Source organism: Mycteria americana, chromosome 3 (assembly GCF_035582795.1).
Source record: "Mycteria americana isolate JAX WOST 10 ecotype Jacksonville Zoo and Gardens chromosome 3, USCA_MyAme_1.0, whole genome shotgun sequence".
In the NCBI taxonomy this organism is placed as follows: Eukaryota; Metazoa; Chordata; class Aves; order Ciconiiformes; family Ciconiidae; genus Mycteria; species Mycteria americana.
Genome location: NC_134367.1, coordinates 107392172 through 107410185, shown reverse-complemented (window position 1 = coordinate 107410185; position 18014 = coordinate 107392172). Strand labels below are relative to the sequence as shown.

At 36.1% G+C, this 18014-nt stretch overlaps 1 protein-coding gene across 2 annotated transcripts in view; it reads left to right on the top strand.

Annotated features, from left to right (window-relative positions):
- Positions 1-18014, top strand: part of RAB3GAP2 (RAB3 GTPase activating non-catalytic protein subunit 2) — a 48624-nt gene that overhangs the window by 28578 nt on the left and 2032 nt on the right. For both annotated transcript variants that reach the window (XM_075496456.1, XM_075496455.1), the window contains exons 19-34: positions 2149-2276; positions 3013-3226; positions 4697-4794; positions 5664-5769; positions 6799-6959; positions 8459-8675; positions 9064-9237; positions 9367-9473; positions 10514-10580; positions 11374-11444; positions 13651-13686; positions 14272-14346; positions 14591-14809; positions 16552-16641; positions 16726-16944; positions 17644-17802. In XM_075496456.1, coding sequence (XP_075352571.1) covers positions 2149-2276; positions 3013-3226; positions 4697-4794; positions 5664-5769; positions 6799-6959; positions 8459-8675; positions 9064-9237; positions 9367-9473; positions 10514-10580; positions 11374-11444; positions 13651-13686; positions 14272-14346; positions 14591-14809; positions 16552-16641; positions 16726-16944; positions 17644-17802 — 2141 coding nt within the window. The remainder of the gene's footprint in view (positions 1-2148; positions 2277-3012; positions 3227-4696; positions 4795-5663; positions 5770-6798; positions 6960-8458; positions 8676-9063; positions 9238-9366; positions 9474-10513; positions 10581-11373; positions 11445-13650; positions 13687-14271; positions 14347-14590; positions 14810-16551; positions 16642-16725; positions 16945-17643; positions 17803-18014) is intronic.

Here is an 18014-nt window from a genome sequence, read left to right as displayed (position 1 = left end):
CTATTCTGTTTCACAAGGAGACCGGACTTGGTCTGCTTAGTTTTGCTGCTAGATATCACAGGATGTTGCTTCTACATATGTTATGGTTTTTAATGCAGACTGCAAATAACTTTCTAGTAAGTATGCTTTGCTGTGCTTGCTATGTGCCTGGTGTACATATTGTGGTTATATTCAAAAAGAAAACCCAACAACTGGGCTGGGTACTTGCATCCAGTAAAAGTTTGCTTCAGAAAGAAGCTTTCACAGATTTTTGCCTGTAGAAGTTTTAGTTTGTTCTCTCTCTCCGAGGAAGGCAGTAAGGATGTGGTACTTTGGATCTGTGAATTTTAATGTACTGGAAGCACCAAGTCCTTATTACTGAGGATGTGAGCTCTGGCCAGATGCCTAGTATCTTTTCGTGGTAAACATCACTGAAGTTATATTTCATATGTTTTGCTAGGGATTTCAGAGCCAATGTCCGGAAACGTCATTACCCATTCAAAATATTGTTGCTGAAAGTCTGCAAGATTGTTTCTTTGAAATGGTACACTTGGATCTTTCTAAGTTGGGAGAACCTTCCTTGTGCTTGAGGTGACCCAGTTTTGGAGACCCAGCTGGGTATTGAGGAATAGAGTGGAGAAGCATGTGCCTGCCACTTCCTTTGCCTGTGTTGGGACTTCTGAACAATCGAAGTCTGCTTTTATTTTTTTTTTAATCTCTGGATACATTTCAGCTTGTTAGAAGATGAGGCTTTAGCAATAGGAGTCAAGAAATTCCTACCACTGTTGTGTGGAAGTCCTGAATAAAGCATTTGTCAGTTAGAAAGGCTGTGTCCCTTGTCCTGCCTCGGTGAGAATGTGACAACAGGTTTTCGTAGTTTCAAAACTTTGAGAGGAAATCTTTCTTTCACTTGTATCAGTGGGGGGTTTTTTTTGTTACCATTTTCTTGAAGTAGACAGAGGAGATTAAGAGCTTCACATGTGCAGTTCTCTTACCTAATTTTGGTCTGGCATTCTAAATCACTAGCATTAACCATTTCTATTAGAACTCCTAGAAAACCAAACTAAAATGGAAACATGCCCTTTTACACTGAAGAGAGATTGACAAAACTGTATACTTACTGAGATCTGTTTGGGTGTGTATTTTTCGTCATTAAACTCTTTTTGTCATACATAACATTATTTCCTCACAGTAAAGAACAAACTTGGCTGATGTTCCAGCCTTCTAATTTCAGAAGAGTAGTGGCATATCCTTCCACTTGTGCTTAGTAGGTAAAAGATAATGTGAAGCAGATACTGGGCTCTGTGAATGCTGTGGTTGTGAAGAAAAGGTCAAGTGACTGTGTGGCAAGCTCTGTACGTTTCTTTTTTTTTTTTCTTTTTTTCTTTTTTTTTTTGGTAGGATTTTTAATAGCAATGTCTCAAAAGTGTTTAAGGGTTTGTAGGGAGAAAATTGTGTTTAGAAGCTGTTTCAGGTGAAGATGATATATTCAGAGGTATCTTTTTATAGAAAGGTCCTTTTAGGATCTCTGTAAAATGCTTTCTTTTAAAACAAATACATTGGAATAGAGGTTTTTTTCAACATTGTGTTGGTGTTAGCTTCCTATATTCTGATTGCTTTAATTGTTACTGAAATTCGAATGTCAATAGATACGTGAAATTTCTGAGACTAAGATTGTAGAAATACAAAAGGCAGTGTCTTGCAGAGATGAAATTGAATTCATATCAGTAGATATCAAGCTCTCTTCTGATGCAAGGAATATGCTTAAAATATTGGCATAATGAATAAAAGATTATAGTTTGGTATTTAATTCTTAATAAAAGAAAATATATTTGAGACTTAGTGTATTTAAATTTTTGGCAGTCTCTGGTTTGGCCTTAAACCAGGAAAAGACAATACATTTGTCTTTGTTCAGTTCCACATTGTCAACCTCCTTCAGTTTAAAAATGAGCCTGATACCTTTCTCTATTAATTCTCCTAAAAATAATTCTTGTTTTATACTGCCTTGAATTAAATATAATCACTGCAAGCAGCAGTGCATCAAAAAATTACACTGAGAGACGTAAGTCCTCCAGTTCTAATAAAGGAGGAGTTTAATGTAGCTGCGAAGTATGTTTTGCTATTCCAGGCTATATATTCAAGTTCAAATGCAGTTTTATTTCTCCTCAGAGCTTGAGTGTGTGGATGAAGGACTACTGCAGTTCTGCGCAAACAAGTTAAAGCTGTTACATCTTTATGAACTAGTTAGCAAACTAAATTCCCAAAGCATACAGAAAGACACTCCACCCTCAGATAATGTAAGTAAATTCAAAATTCAGTTGTCTTTATAGAATAGAGTGATGATTTAAGCATAAAAATATGTTTTCAAGGCCTCGGATAAAATAAGTAGGTAAGCAAGTTACCTGTTTTTGTGGCCTGGAACTTTTAATGAAGTAATTGTTTTATAATGCCTTCCCTCCACACACACCCTCTACAAATGCCTAGTAATTAATCTATCTTATATTCTTTAGCAGTCACATAAAGTTGAGACAGAAGTGAAAATAGAACCAGGATCTCCTGATTTCAGTCCTTTATCCAAAGTACATAGCATATTCTTAACTTTGTTTAGTTTTGGAGGGGTATTTTGGGACCAGTAGAAATGACAAATTCTGGTATTTGCTTGTGTAGCACCATAATTTGGCTTGGTTTTGATATAATTTGTAAAAATGCTTATACATTTATAAAAGCCATACAGAGTGGTGTTATATGGGCTTGTTTGGTTGATGGGTGATCCTGATGAGCAAGATCTAAATATGGGAAATGTTCTGTTGAAGTCCTAAAAAATGAAGCTAGACAAGATCTACATTTGAGCTATATGAATAACTGCTTTTGAGATTATTCAATCATTTTGACGCTTTTTAAAGACATCTTTAATGCTCAAAACAAAATATTTTTACTCTTCTGACTTTTATTTTAGTTTTTACTGTGTTTTGAAGAACATCTGTTTGCACTAGTCTTGTCATGTGTGATTTTTTTTGGGCTTTTGCTTTTAAGGACTTGGCTAAACTGCTTCGGCTGGAAGAAAAAGATTTTCATAGGCTCCAAACTTTATTGGAGAACTACAAGAAAGAAAACACCCAAACTACTGTTCAGTTTGCTGATGAGAAGGATGATGTGTTGTCTGTGAAAATGTTCTTAGAGTATTTGGAATATGAAAAGGACGTGATTAATGTGAAAAATATGGAAGATGGAGAATATGTGACTTTAGGTAAGAGCTACTGAACTGTTTGTCAAATTACTTAAAGACTGATTATAATCTAAGATTGTATAAATATTTTAGCCTTAATTTGGGGGCCTTAACAAGCTGGCTTGCCTTGTAGTATGTGACAGTGCTAGTTCCAGACTCTTACCTTTAGCCATAGTCTTTCTACCTAGATGGATATTAATACAAGCTAACTACATCTGTGGACATAATTACCCTAAAGCCATGTCATCACTGTTTATTAACGCCACTAAGTTGGGCAGTGGTAACTAGGTACTTTACAGAGCAGCTGTATCCTGCTATTTCTTTTGTGGTCACAGCACCTCAAGAGTTCAGTTAATGACAGGACTGACTTCAGCCTCAGACATAGGGGAGCTGACCAGAGGCAGCACAGGACCGCTAGCTGAGGGAATAAGCACCCCTCATTTGTGGAGTTGAGGAGATTTTGGACAATGTTGATCTGAAATATTATGGATGGGGAGAGTGTTTGGGGTGTGGGATGGGGTTACTGTCTGTAGTCTGCTTTAGTTTGCAAATCTGTTCCGGCCTGTCCTTGAGGGGCTCTTGGGAAATAACTGGTGGAAGCAGCTTGAGTTAAATCTGTCTCAAAGGCACTGTCTTTCCAGATGATTTCTTTTCTGGGGAAATTTTGGTGCAAACACAGAATTCTGTGCACGGGTGTTGTATGGTGTTCAATTTGTAGCCTCCTGCTTCTTTTGGCTTTAATTGTCAGACTTTGAGAGGAATTGGGATTGAAAAGTTAGGTAGAAGAGGTTGGCTTTCATCTGTATGAAGATCAAAGGCTGCTTCCAAGTAATCTTAGAATTTGCATTTTCTCTACCATAACACTATACTTGGTTTTAAGAACTGGGGTAGAAGTACTCTTCTCCCCACCCCCTTGGACAGGGATCAAGAGTAACTTATCAGGATGTTCAGCTGTAAACAAATATAATTGAAACATGAATGTCATGCTGAGCAGTGTAGATGGTTTCCTGAGGATCTTGTTTTTCCAATTTTCCTCTGCCTCAAAGGGACACTCACACTTGTTGTAGTGCTGCTAAGATATGAATTATGTAATTGTTTGAGTTTTTTAATTGATTGAAGTACCACTAGTTTGTCATATAAGATACAACATGCTGCCACACAGTTATGGGTTACTCCATCGATAAACTTGTCTGACACTTTAAGCCATTCTTTGAATTGAACAAAATGTGTAGTCCAAGCAGTACAATAACCTTTGTTTTGCTATAAATCCATTTTCCATATGACTCGTGTAGTGGTAGGAACACTTAACATCCTTTGTAATGAACCACCTTCTCCACTAAGGATAAACCATCGGGGTATCCTGGATGTAACTTAGTCCTTTGTATTGCACTCAGTAGGACGTGATCAATGGATCATCTTTCACATTAGTGTAAGGGAAGAGGCGCTGTGGCTTTAGATGTCATTCATAATGTCAACTATTTTTTGCTTCAGGCAGCTTTTTCTTCTGGAAGTGTTTGTGTGGGGAGAGTTCCACAGAGGAAATGTGTCATGCATTGGAATCAGCAGGTTTTAGCCCTCAAATTTTGTTGGTAAGATATTTATTACATACTTTAAAACTTTTTGATTTAGTATTTTGAAAACAAAACACTGAAAGGAAAAATTCTGAATGTTGACCTTTGGATTAATGCTGTATTCCGGCTGTGTTCAAATACCCCCACATTCAGTTCTTTAGGTGCTCGTAGTTATATTTCCCACTTAAGAGATGTCAAAGAAAAAAAAAATCTTCTAGTAAGTAGAAAATGTGGGTATTCTAGTGGGAATGTCTAGAGTATGCATTTAAGACTACAAGAAGATTTGCTGAAGATTTCTTCTACAAAGAAGCAAAAATTATGAGAGTAGTTAATTTCAGGTACTGATACATTTGTTATAATTCCTTTTTGCAAGCAAGGAAGTTTAAAGAGAATTAAAAGTAAATTTTTCAGAATCGCTAGTAGTGTTCAGACAATCATCTTTATCTTTCATCTGCATGTAATTTTAGTCTTTTGCTACTTTTTTTCCTGCTACTTTTCTTCCATCCATTACATAACGATGGAAACACCTATTTCAGTATTACTTGCCTGTGTTAAGATTTTCAGCTGTAATATTAATAACTACTAATGTTTACCAAGTGGAGATTGCTAACATACTGGTATTATCTGGCTGTGCCTTCGAAAGAGGGTGTTTTCTAAGGTATCTTTCTAAATGAAAGATACAGGTTGTATTGTTTCTTTTCAAAGTCTGTCATAGGGTGTCTTATACAATATATTTTTAATTTTCTATATTAATATAATAAGGGTTCATGGATATAACATTTCTGCTCCATGACACAAAATTTGTTCAAGCAAGTGTTTGCATTAGGTATATTGCAATATTAGAGTTTCATTCTATTGCTTTAATTCCATATTCTCTTTTTTTACAGTCACTCCTCCTCAATTTATGGCTTTCTAAGGAAAAAGATATTCTAGACAAACCAGATTCTGTCAGTTGCCTTCACACTATGCTGTCACTTCTGAGCAAAATGAAAGGTGAAATGTGCATTTGGAACACTTAAACACAACTGATATTAATTACTTTTAGAAATTTGCTACTCTGACTAGCCTATATTATCACTTAGGGTCACCCCCCCCCCCCCCCCCCCCCAATTATGTAACAGAGCTAAATGCTGCATGTTGATGAACTAACTAAAAATACAGTCAAAATCTGAGGAGTGTCACAATTAAGGCCGCCTTCATGCCCTGCAGTTTCACTCTCCACTAAGTTGACACAACTCCTATTTGGCACCAGAAGGTGGCTGTCCAGCTCCCCTTCCTCCCTTTTTTGGGTGTATAGTCCTGCCCCTATCCTTTGTGCTGAGTGGCTCTCAGAAGTCCTTCGAGTTGCTTTAACTCATTGAGACGCTGTTATTCTAGCAGCATTTGTGTATTGAACATCCCTGTAACTTGAGGGATACTCTATAAAGTCAACTTGCCATTATTTGGGGTAAGTTGTGTAATAAGTAAATACTGATTCTCCTACCTCACACAGAGCTGCTGTGGATATGTCTGTGCCAGGTTCCCTTATGTCTAGTTCACCATAGGGCACCATTATCAGCTTGAAACTGGAAGCATGAATAAGCTACTGTTGCTGTCTGAATAAATTAATTCTGCTGAACACGAGGTAGCCTGAAGGGAGCCAGCTTGAGTGCACTGAATACGTGTGGCATCTTGAAATCACAAAAGAAGCTGTCTGCATCGTGAAGTGTCATTTTGCAATATTCCTTAGATCTAGTAAGCGTGCAGCAAGTTTTACTACCTAGTGATTTAGATCTATTGCCTGTTTCTTCCAAATGAAACTTGGAGAACGAGTAATTCATGTTCCACTCTTTATTTTAAATTTGAGTTATAACCTAGAAATTTTATGCTACATATCTAGAAAAAGATAATGTAGAGTAATTGGAAATTGCTCCTAATATAAGCTGTATTAATACAAGGGATGCTTTCAGGGTTGGTTGCTGCTTTACTGGTGTTAACACCCAGTGGCGCAAACTGAGTTTCCTACTCTCCCTTTCACTACAGTTGCTATAGATGAGTCATGGGACACTCAGTCCGTTTCCCCCTGGTGGCAGCAAATGCGTACAGCTTGTGTTCAGTCTGAAAATAATGCAGCTGCCTTGTTATCTGCTCACGTGGGACATTCCGTAACTGCACAGATAATTGACAGTGTGACAGAGAAAAAGGTAAGTCATCTTGGACCTCCCCCTTCTCTTGCATTTACTGTATCAGTTCCATGCAAATTACTGTCTTTGTAATGGAATAACATCCTCAGCATTCATTGTCATCACTCTAACATGGGCACAAGCATGCCATCCTGCAAGCCTGAAAATTTGTATTTGAAGAATATTATGCTGAGGTGAATTAATAATATCTCAGAACTGTTTGCTGAACATATTTAAATACATGATGGGAACTGTACAGTGAGTTTTTCTCTTAATAGCAAATGACGTTGACAAACTTAAAGCCTATGCAGTTTCCACGTAAATTTGAGAAGTTCACTGAACGTTGGATGGTAAACCTGTTTTAATGCTGTTTTGATTTATTTTTTTTAATATACTGGTGAATTTTCTTAGCCCTTATGTTACTGTGCTTTACTTCTTAAGGTGATGGGTGGTGGGTTTTTTTGGCAATAAGTATCTTTTCACAAAGTTGCGATCAACACTGTGAAACTCCACGCAGCATTGCCATTCAAAATGGAAAAAGTTACTACATTCCTATATAGCACTAGGCACATTTATATTTTATTACTTGCCTTGACAGATTAGATGGGGTTTAGGTGACGTTCAGTCTTGTAAATAGACTGCCTTATAAATTACAACTAGATTACTGGGAAGCATTTTAGTATTTTTGCACATTCACCTTAACTATTGCAATTCTGTATATTAAAATTGTTAGCGTTGCCCAAATAGGAATGTTGGTATGTTGCAACATATTACGCTTTACCCATATGCTCTCTCCTTTGTCACCTTCTCTTCCACTCTTAAAAGAGTGAAACAACAGCTTTATTTCCCTCAGAACTTCCCTCTCATAAAGCCGTTTATCTCTTCCCCCCCCTTTTTTTTCCCTACCATACCTTGGCTTAAAGCTGAAACCTGTTAATGGCCAGGCTTCTGAGAGCTCTAGAGTTTGCTGTCTTGGTGCACAAAGCTAAAAATCAGATCTGCACCCTACTGGAAAGATTCTTGGGCTTCCTGGCAGAGCATTTGCTGATAAACATGAGAATTATCAAAATAATGCACAGAACTGTGATGTGGTGTGATCCAGTGTTTCTGGGTGTATGATACATATTTTTTTAATATATGGTAGGAAACTGAAATGTAGGTGGATTAATCATATATGTAGGGAATGTGTATATAGTGGAGGACTAAGAATTAAATCTTTTTGAAGGGATTCTAACCCACTTTTCAACTAAATATGAACTTCAAAATGGGACTATAAGATGACCTTTTCAGGTCCTTTTATTTCCTTATGTTTTTGTTTAAGAATCTGTGCATCTTGTGAGCAGTGTGGGATATTAGTTGATGTTTGCGTAACAGTTAATGTACATATCTTGAATGAAATTATTCTTTAAAATGCAGTAGCTTTTAGGATATAGCTTTCCATTTTAATACTATGCATTTTTTTAAACAAAACTGTGCTACTTTAAGTGAACAGACCTAAAACAGTTCATATTTTCTGTTAGTTTTCCCAAATAATTGTAGGTTCAGACACGGAATCCTGGGAAGCACTTTCCCTTGATACTGAATATTGGAAACTTTTGCTGAAACAGCTAGAGGATTGTCTGATACTTCAAACACTGCTGCATAGCAAAGTGAGCAAAAGGACAAAAAGAGTTTCATCACTCCAGACTGAGCCTTTGGGCAGGCTTTCTGTAAAGAAGTTGCTTGAAGCTGGAAAAGGTATGTGTTTTCTCTTGGAAAGATGGTCGATTGTCTTTCTAATAGACTTCTGAGTCATCCTTACCTTAATTTATGTTATACACTGCACTGGAAATTGTTCTGCTGGTTACTTTTCTTAATTTAAAAACCAATGCAAACCATGTAGAATAGTGTTTTAAAATTGTAAAAGAGTATTACTGTAAAGACTGCATTGTAAATCTCTAATCAGTTGATTAGGAAGTTTTCTAATTGGCAAAGTTATCCTTACATAATTAACGGTATTAGTTAAAACTCCTGTCTCTTCTCTTGTTCTTTAATTCTGAACCATAAATCTTCTGGAATACATTGACTATTGACTATACGTCATAAATGTGTTTTTGTTTTTGTTTTTGTTTTGTAAATGTCCTAGGAGGTATTGCTGATACTGTAGCAAAGTGGGTTTTTAAGCAAGGCTTAAGTCCTCTTGTACTGAATTTGGCCCAACACAAAACCAATACTGATAGTACTGAAGAGTCTGTAGAAATGCATACTAATATCTTTCTTGAGGAACCAGAAGCAGATGCAGGCTTGGAAACAATCCTAGGTAAGAAAATAACATGAATTTTTCGAATTCTAAATGTCTGCAGAGATGTTTTAGTTGCTACTGTTGTGAAGTAGCAGAAATCATAGTGGGAAGAGGTCTGTCTTGTAACTTCAGATTTTCTTTTTCTAGAGCTGCTGCAACTAGCATATCAGCAATTTCCATGCAGTCTTGAAGTGGATGTACTCCATGCACATTGCTGTTGGGAATATGTAGTACAGTGGAATAAGGACCCAGAGGTAAAAGCATTTCATTTATGGGGAGTAATGGTTAAGACCGACTCAATAGAAGCAGTTTCACAAGTTTGTAATAGTTCATAAAAACTTTTGTTGAGAAGACTGACTTTGAAAGCATACTAGTTACAATTTTTCTGTGATAAGGGCAAGAACAAGTTGAATTGAGAAAATGAATGCAGGTCCTGAGGCTGAATGGCACTTCACAAAGAGAGGACTGTATGTTTCTAAGCTATCAGATTCTCAACACTGGAAGTGTGGAAACTGGATTCAAATAAGCAGCATGAAGAAGGGTTTTGATTGTATTTTGTGCAAGTACAAAACAGTTTAAGTACTGCAAAACAGTGATGAACCTTTCCTCTGTTCTAGATATGCTAAAACAGATCACAGAATTTTGTTAGACTAGAATCCATTCCATTTAAAGAGGAAAGAGAGATTTCTTGAATATTCTTAGATTCCCTGGCTACTGCTGGGAATTGTCAGGGGAGAAAGAGAAAAAAAAAAATAAATTCCTTTTTTCCACTGCTCTCCTATAGTTTCTCTAGTATTCGAAAATGTTGTCCTAAGTTCAGATGATACTAAAATTGAAATTAGCACTTCTTAGATCTGTGCAACATAACACCTTGCTATAGAACACAAGGTTCCTTTGAGATTGTTAAAAGCTTACTCCATCATAATGAAATGGACTAAAAATTAATCTTTCTAGCACAAATGGATTTTGTATTTGAAAAATGACTGTAGTCAGTGGAGGTACCTTTCAGCAGAGTACGTTAGCAGTATGTATACTAAAATAAAGCCCGGAAAATAGTGCTGAAATCACAATGTGTTTTGTGATTACTGAAACATACTTTGCCATGTGCATGTATGTTTGTCAGGTAGTAGCAGAGAAGATTGCAATACCAGAATAACTTACAGGTTTTATAACTGTCAAAAAATAGTAGCTTCAAAATGATCTACCTGGGCCCTTTAAGAATCAATAGTTTACATTTAAAACAAGTTTTGAATAATGTAATAACTTGTTCTTTTACCTTTTTGTTTTACATAAGGAAGCATGTTTTCTCATTAGGTCTATAGATCATCTAAGATGCATCATTAATGCTCATGTTCAGCATGGTAAGTATGAAGCTATTATTAAAAATGATCTTTGAAATTGTAAAACAACAGAATAAATGACTGTTTGTCGACTAGTATAAATGTATGCAGTTTGTAGTAGTGATGGCCATTTTGTCTAAAAAAAAAAAAACCAAAAAACCAAAAACCAACCAACCAAAAACCCCAAAACTTTCTGCTGACATTCAAGCTTTTGTTTTTCATGTTGAAACTGAGTTTCCATCAGAACCATGAAAATAAGTTGGTTAGATACAGTTAATGTGTTTAACTAAAAACATTTTAAAATAAAATTGCTCTGAAGCTATTTTTTTATTTGTATTTAAATAGTGACATATGCTTCTTGCAGTCAATTACTTTTCATGCATTTCATGCATTTCTTGATACTCTGTTTTAGTGAATGTGATGACAGTTGTCTTTTTTGTAGACTATTTATGTATGCAAATAAGGTGCACTCTGCCTAAAGCACTAGTCTTAAACCTTCATGCTTACCACCAAAGTTTCTGTGTACCTGCAATGTTTAAAATAGTTTGCATAATATAGTACTTTTAACGAATGATTCATTGCACTTCTGACTGTATTTGATCTCCAAGGTAATCTCCTCCTGAAAAATCTGAAATCTAAAGCCCAACTATAAAGCAGTGAGGATAACTCACAATTCCTTCGTGTTTCATTCACCATCTTTTTTTATACACACACGCACCCCCCCCAAAGGAACTTTGGCCCATGGCTTTTCACTCCATACTTGTAAGATCTCTTTTCTATTCACTTGGAGTTTACAAGTTTGCAATTGCTCTAGGTATCGCTCTGATGATGTGGAATACATTCATAGTAAAAAGGCTTTCTTCTGCTACGTATCTAATGGACAAGGTGAGTGCAGTACTGTGACAGTATTTCTGAGGCTGAATTTTTATTATTAACTGAGAAGTGAAACTAGTATTTTTAAACCATTGTTTTGTTTTTTTTTTGTTTTTTTTTTTTTTTTTTTTTTTTTTAAAGTAAGTTTGGAATATCTTTGGTTTAAGCATCAAAAAAACCCTGCTTATTTGGTTTATTATGTAGCTAACTTTTGGAATTGATGGAGTAATGCATATTTTAAAACACCAAATCCGTGGAATGATCAGCTATAGGCAGCTTTAAACAATAGCTGATCAGCACTGGCTGATGTGTCCTGAAGACTTATGCGCAGTGTTAGCTTGTGATTGCTAAATAAAAACTATTTGTGAAACTGTTTGAAACAACATACGTGTGCGTATATAAAATTTTAAGTTAGAAAACAATAAACAACTTAAAGTATTTTCTCTGTGCCTGTTTCCTGGTAAGTTACTGCCTTGAAACTTTCATGGTTCCCACAAGCAGCAGCTTTTCCTAATGTTGTGGTCCAAGTTTTGCATGTATGAGGTCTTATTCTGCAAAATGCAGAACATTTTGTGGACGTTGTTGAGCATTTTTAACTATGGCTACCACTGTAAATCAGCTTCTGTTCTAGTATGCAGCTTGTTGGCTGTGAGTTTTAGCAGTCTTTTGTCCCTGCTAAACTTCAGTTTTTTTCATGCTTGTGGATATGCAGTGGATCTGTTTACTGGAAGACAATTCTGTTTAGGACTGGAAGACAGTTTAGGAAGAGTACTGCCAGTGAGTGATAGATCTGTTTAAATTGTGTAAGGGGAATCTGCCTATTGGTTTGCTTGATGTAGAGCAGCAGCTAAGTGTTTTTCAGCATAAAAGTCCAGATGCAGAGAGAGAAGTGTTGATGGTGACTTAAAAAAAAAAAAAAAAAAAAAAACAAAAAAAAAACCAAAACAAAAAAAAAAAAACAAAAAACAAAAAACAAACTAAAAAACCCACAAAAATTTGTTGTCGTCATCTTTTTTTCCTTCTCCTTTGCTCCTCTTATTTTCTGCTTTTGCTTTTTGTTTAGCTCTGTAAGAATTGGAGAATATCATCTTCCTCATTCCTTTCAGCAAATAGGCTCAGTTGTATACAGTTGTAGTAGGTGTTTCTTCTGCAAAAACTCTTTTTCCAGTTTTTCTGCATGCCTTTATGTAAATCCACCACCATTACTTCTGCCTAGATTAACACCCACAGGAGAAGAGATAAAGGTTTTTATTAACTAACTGGTTTTGCACACATTTGTTACCTCAAACAAATATCATGTAATAAAAATGTTGCTAACTTTTAATAGTTATTTATGTATGTTTGAAAGTTGGGAATTAGTCCTTAGGGTTTGTGTTACAGAAGTAGGAGCACAACTGATCTCCACCAACTTCCAGAAAAATAGTTTCCAAATTTATTGGCACTTAATCAGTCCCAAAATTGACAGCTGAAAGTTGTCTTGAACTCAGACTTTGAAACAGTGTCATGGATCACTTGAATGCGAGTTTAAATAATCCCATAATTCAGGACCCTGGAATCTCACTTCAGCTGTTGTTTAGACTCTGCCATGATGTTGTAATCATTACTTTTATTTTTTTGTGCTATGGAGGAGAGAACTTCCCCTGATGTGTTTGTGCACATCATGTGCAGCATGTGATTCAACCTGTAGAAGCTGGACCTCATAGTAGCATTCCTAAACAGGATATGATTGAGGTGTCTCTTCTGAAGAATTCCGATAGGCAAAGCCTGGAAACCATGTAATACATTTCTTATTAGACCTTCTCCATCTCAATGAATATGCTGGGGCATTCACTCTTCCTTTCCTCTTCCCTTGTTCCCTGGTGTTTCTTTCTAATATCACCCCTGGTATTATAGCTCTAGTTCTGTATTATAGAAATCACTGGGAATTTTTTAGCTGCCTTTGAGATTTGAATGAGGACCTCGGGGCCGTATTTCTAATCCTAGACTTTAAGAAGGATGAACTAAATATGGGTATCAGTGATGTTCACTTCCGAGTTGTATGATCTGTATCAAATCTTTTGTTGAAAGCAGCCTATGCAATGTGTTGCATTATGTAGCTGTAATGAACTGTTTTGTCATTTTAGATTAGGAAAATAGTAATAATTGTTTAAAACGTGGAGTAACAGATACTTTATGATGAAAATTCTTTAATTGTGCTGAAGTATTTTTTTTAAAACAGGTTGGAAAAGCTCCAAAGGACAGATTATGCAGAAGGGCAAGTAATACTACCTTTTGTCTAAATGAGAAGAAATAAATAAAAATGCCTTAATTTTAATACTAGTTTATGTCTTATTTTTGAAAGTTTCAGAAAAATTCAAAATGCAGCCCTAGAGAAAATGTTATGAATTTTAAGAAATGTAAATTAATCTTTATATGACAAAGCAAATTAGAACGGTAGTATAACTTTGAATATTATAGAAGGTAGACTTGAGACTATAACATGACAAATCACTGTTATTTTTCATGCGTAATTTCATTAGTTTAAAACTTTCTTGGAAGACAACTGATATGCTCAGAAAATGAAATTTACTAGATGTGATTACTTGAGGAATTCAGTCTTCTTTAGAGATACAGTATTGTAAATGGCTACATTTAGCTTTATTCCTTTTTTTCCCCCCTGCTATTTCTAATTCTTTGTTGTACTTCAGTGAATATTTGTTTACCTTTAAATATAATAGGTTAATAAACTGAGCTTAACAATGTGTTTTATGTCAACAACTGTCTTCTCAAACATACAGAGCTAATAAATACCAGTTTCAGGTCCAGCTGAAACACTTTAAATCATACTGTTTGTTAACAGGATGTAGGTATGGGTGACACAGCAATGACAGCTTTTCTTGGCTGCTGTTCAGATCTTCTGCAAACATTGCTAGAGGTAAATTTTTATTTTTCCTGTAGAAAGTAAGGAAGTAATTGATTCAAATTTAATTTTAAAGAATATGGTTATACCAATTTATGTACCATTCAGTTCAGACAAATATTAATGAACTTCTAGAAAATATGAAATTTTCTTTTTAATTTCACTGCAGAGAACTTGCAATTAAAGCCATGTCTTTTGCATAGAAGGCCAATATAGATGACATCTTGTGCGTGACTACTTTTCTGTGTTGCTCTGGCAGGCTGACGTTAGTAGCGACGAAATGCAGGCTCCTGTCTTAGATACTGAAGATGCTTGGGTGTCGGTAGAAGGACCAGTATCAATAGTGGAACTAGCCCTTGAGCAGAAACGCATTCACTACCCACTTGTTGAACACCAGTTTGTGTTATGTACTATCTTGTACGCCATCATGAGGTTTTCTCTGAAGAGCGTGAAGCCTCTTTCGCTGTTTGATAGCAAGGTATGTCTTTTGAAAGCTTATGTGCGTACATCTTAATATTGCTATCCTTCCTCTTGGTATCTATGATATATGCTAGCTTTCACTCTTTAAGCAGTTTGTGCATAGTTTTATGGAAGACATTTAGTCCACTGTGGTGCATTGATGAAGTTGTCAACAGAATTCAAGCTGAGACCCAAACTTGGTGCTTTTTCTTATGAATAAAAGATTTGTAGTGACCTCAGATGCATGAAAATCAGCTCCTTAATAATTAGCTGGCCTGAAAATACTGCATGGTAAGAACACTGGATGACAAGTTTTTCTAGTTGCTTTGAGAAGTGCCAGATCAGAGAAAACATAAATATTTAAGGTCAGAAATGTTATGTTAGTGTCACTGTTGTATCCATTATTGCTGATGATTATTCCAGAATACTGAGAATCTCGAAGAGAATAAACAGCTTGTCATTTAATGCATATAAACCACTAAAAAAAAAAAAAGTCACTGCATTTAAAATGCAGTATATCTCCATTCAGAGCTTGACCCTGATACAAAGCAGGTACCACGCATTGAGCTTTCTTCATTCTAGCTCTACTACACTACAATTCTAAAAAAATTTAAACACAAAGTACTGGTGTAGACTGTCATTTAATTCCTGCTGGGGAGAAAATTATTTAGTCCTGTAATACTGCACAGCAGATTTCTTCTTAATGATTTACTGGAATTTTATAAATGCAGAATATTACTCTCCTTTTGCCATGGGTTCTTCTCTGTGTGCAAGCTCTGATGAAGCAGTTGGGTCTGGTTTTGGCATTGCCATAGATCAAATTTCATTGGTTTTACGCCTTTTTTTTTTTTTTTTTGGCTTACCTGTTAACAGAAAGCATTATACTACCTTTTGTCATTTAAGAATGCATATTACATCTCAAGAGTAAAATTAAATCCTGTTCCTGTGCCTCCTTTCTTTCACATACAACTATTATTCTCAGCCACTGCCTTTTTGCCTTCACTCATGCAAGATTCCCATTTGTTCTGTGAGCTTTATGAGAGCATTTCTAACGGGTCTGTAGAGAATTTGGCTGATGACAGAAAAAGTGTTTAAAAGTTTCAAAGACCATTTATTACCTTATTTCTGACAAGGCAAGTCACTACCTAGACCTGTCTTTTAACACAGGCATTTTTTTGTACCAGTTTCACTACTCCCTGCGTTAGTATAGAGCAGGACTGCCAGAGATGCTTGGCATTGAGTATGTCACTGCTGGAGCATGCTGGGCTGAAACAAGGGCTACCATGTGCCATGATTCAGGGGTTTACCTGAAATTTGATTAATCTGTATTTCAAGAGACCTTAACATTAAGCAGTGTCAACTATATCAAGAGGTAGTAGATAAAATGTATTTTTGTATCAGCCAGTTCGCATTTCTTCCTACATATTATGCTTGGTATGTTGGTCTAGAACGATAAGCCAGGGACCAGGAAATATACCCAAATTTCAGCTCCAGCTGGTAGTATATCAGAAACCTAATTTAGTAGGCAGGTAGTTTTATGTTTGAAAGCAAATCCTTGACATGTTATGATTGCAGGAATAAAAGTTTGTTTTGTTCTGTTCTGTGGCTTTAATTTGCAATATTAATTTTGTCCCCATAGAGAAATAGAAGATGCAGTACAAATTAAACGTAAAAAATAAGTAGGCTTCTTAGTATTGGATCAAAATGGATTACTTGTATTCCCCTGTATCTCTGAGGCCTGTCTTTGGTTCTCAATTTTAGGGCAAAAATGCATTTTTCAAAGACCTTACTTCAATTCAGCTGCTACCTAGTGGGGATATGGATCCAAATGTGTTATCCATACGACAACAGGTAGGTGTAAGTTTTGTACTGAAAGTTCTTAAACTTCTGAAATTTCAAATAATACTGAACTAACCTGCAATTTTTGCTTCCAAGTTCTTGGTCAAAGTTGTGAGTGCAGCGGTTCAAACACTATGTTCATCACAAAAGGCCAAAGAAGTCTCAGAAGAGGAATTGTTTCCTTTTGAAAAGGGGAAGAATTGGCCAACTTTGGCTGCAGACTTGGCTCAGTATCTTCAAATCTCTGAGGATGTGGTCAAAAGGCATTATGTCTGTGAACTGTATAGTTATGGGATGGATCATCTTGGTGAAGAGGTAATAACAGCTCTTAATGATTTTAAATTAATACAGCATTATGTCAGATATTCTGCTAAAATTACTTTTTCACTTACTTAAGATGCCTGGAAGGGTTAGGCAAGTATTATCAGGCTCAAAAAATCCCCAGGCTGAAAAGGTCAGAGTACTTTTTCAGGAAAAGTACTTTTTCAACACCAATAATTACTCTCATTTTTCCTTCTTCCCGACAAGAATCTGTGTATAGCAACTAGTGGAAACATGAGAGGGAGTTACACTACTAGTCTGAACCAGTACAGCCTTTTTTATTTTACTGTATTTGATAGTTTCAGGAAATCTGCTTTTTTGCCTGTAATTTCTTCTTTTAGGAAAAGTTTACCAGTCCTTGGACAAGAAAATCCATCCCTTTCTTGAGGGGAAAAGCAAACCAGAGATTATATGGAAGTTAGGAATACGTTGCCGAACTGTAAAACAAGATCTCGTGCTCATGCTAATCACTGTGTAAAGTACAGAGTAATTCTCTGCCTTTGCTCACTCTCCTGCTGTTCTGAAGGATTTAGTAAGGTGCTTTATTACAGTAACAGGTAACACAAGAAACTCAGAACTATTTGTCCTTTTAGTATTGAGAAGCTTCTTTTGATACAGCTTTTCAAGCCTCCAGATAAGTGCGCTGTGTCACGCCGAAATGGTTTCTAGCTCCTTATATTTTTCTATTTTCAGGCCTTTCTTCAGGTGACTGACAAAGAAGTGCTTGCGTCGCAGCTGCTGATACTGGCTGGACAGAGACTGGCCTTCGCTTTACTTCATATGCAGACAAAGGAAGGTATGGAACTCCTCGTCAGGCTTCCTCCAACACTATGTACTTGGCTCAAAGCTATGGTAAGTTAAGCTCGATTTAGGAAAACTGGTTGATTTGCAGAAGCTTCTGTTCACCAAGACAGAGATTACATCTGAATGGCCCTTTCTTACTAATGGAAAGAAGAATTTGTTCTCATTTTTCCTGGTGCTAGTTCTGTTTCATGAAGGGTAAAGCAGTTTCATGGGTCAAAGCATCAGCTTAATTGAGTTAAACCTTAGGAATCTGTTTTATA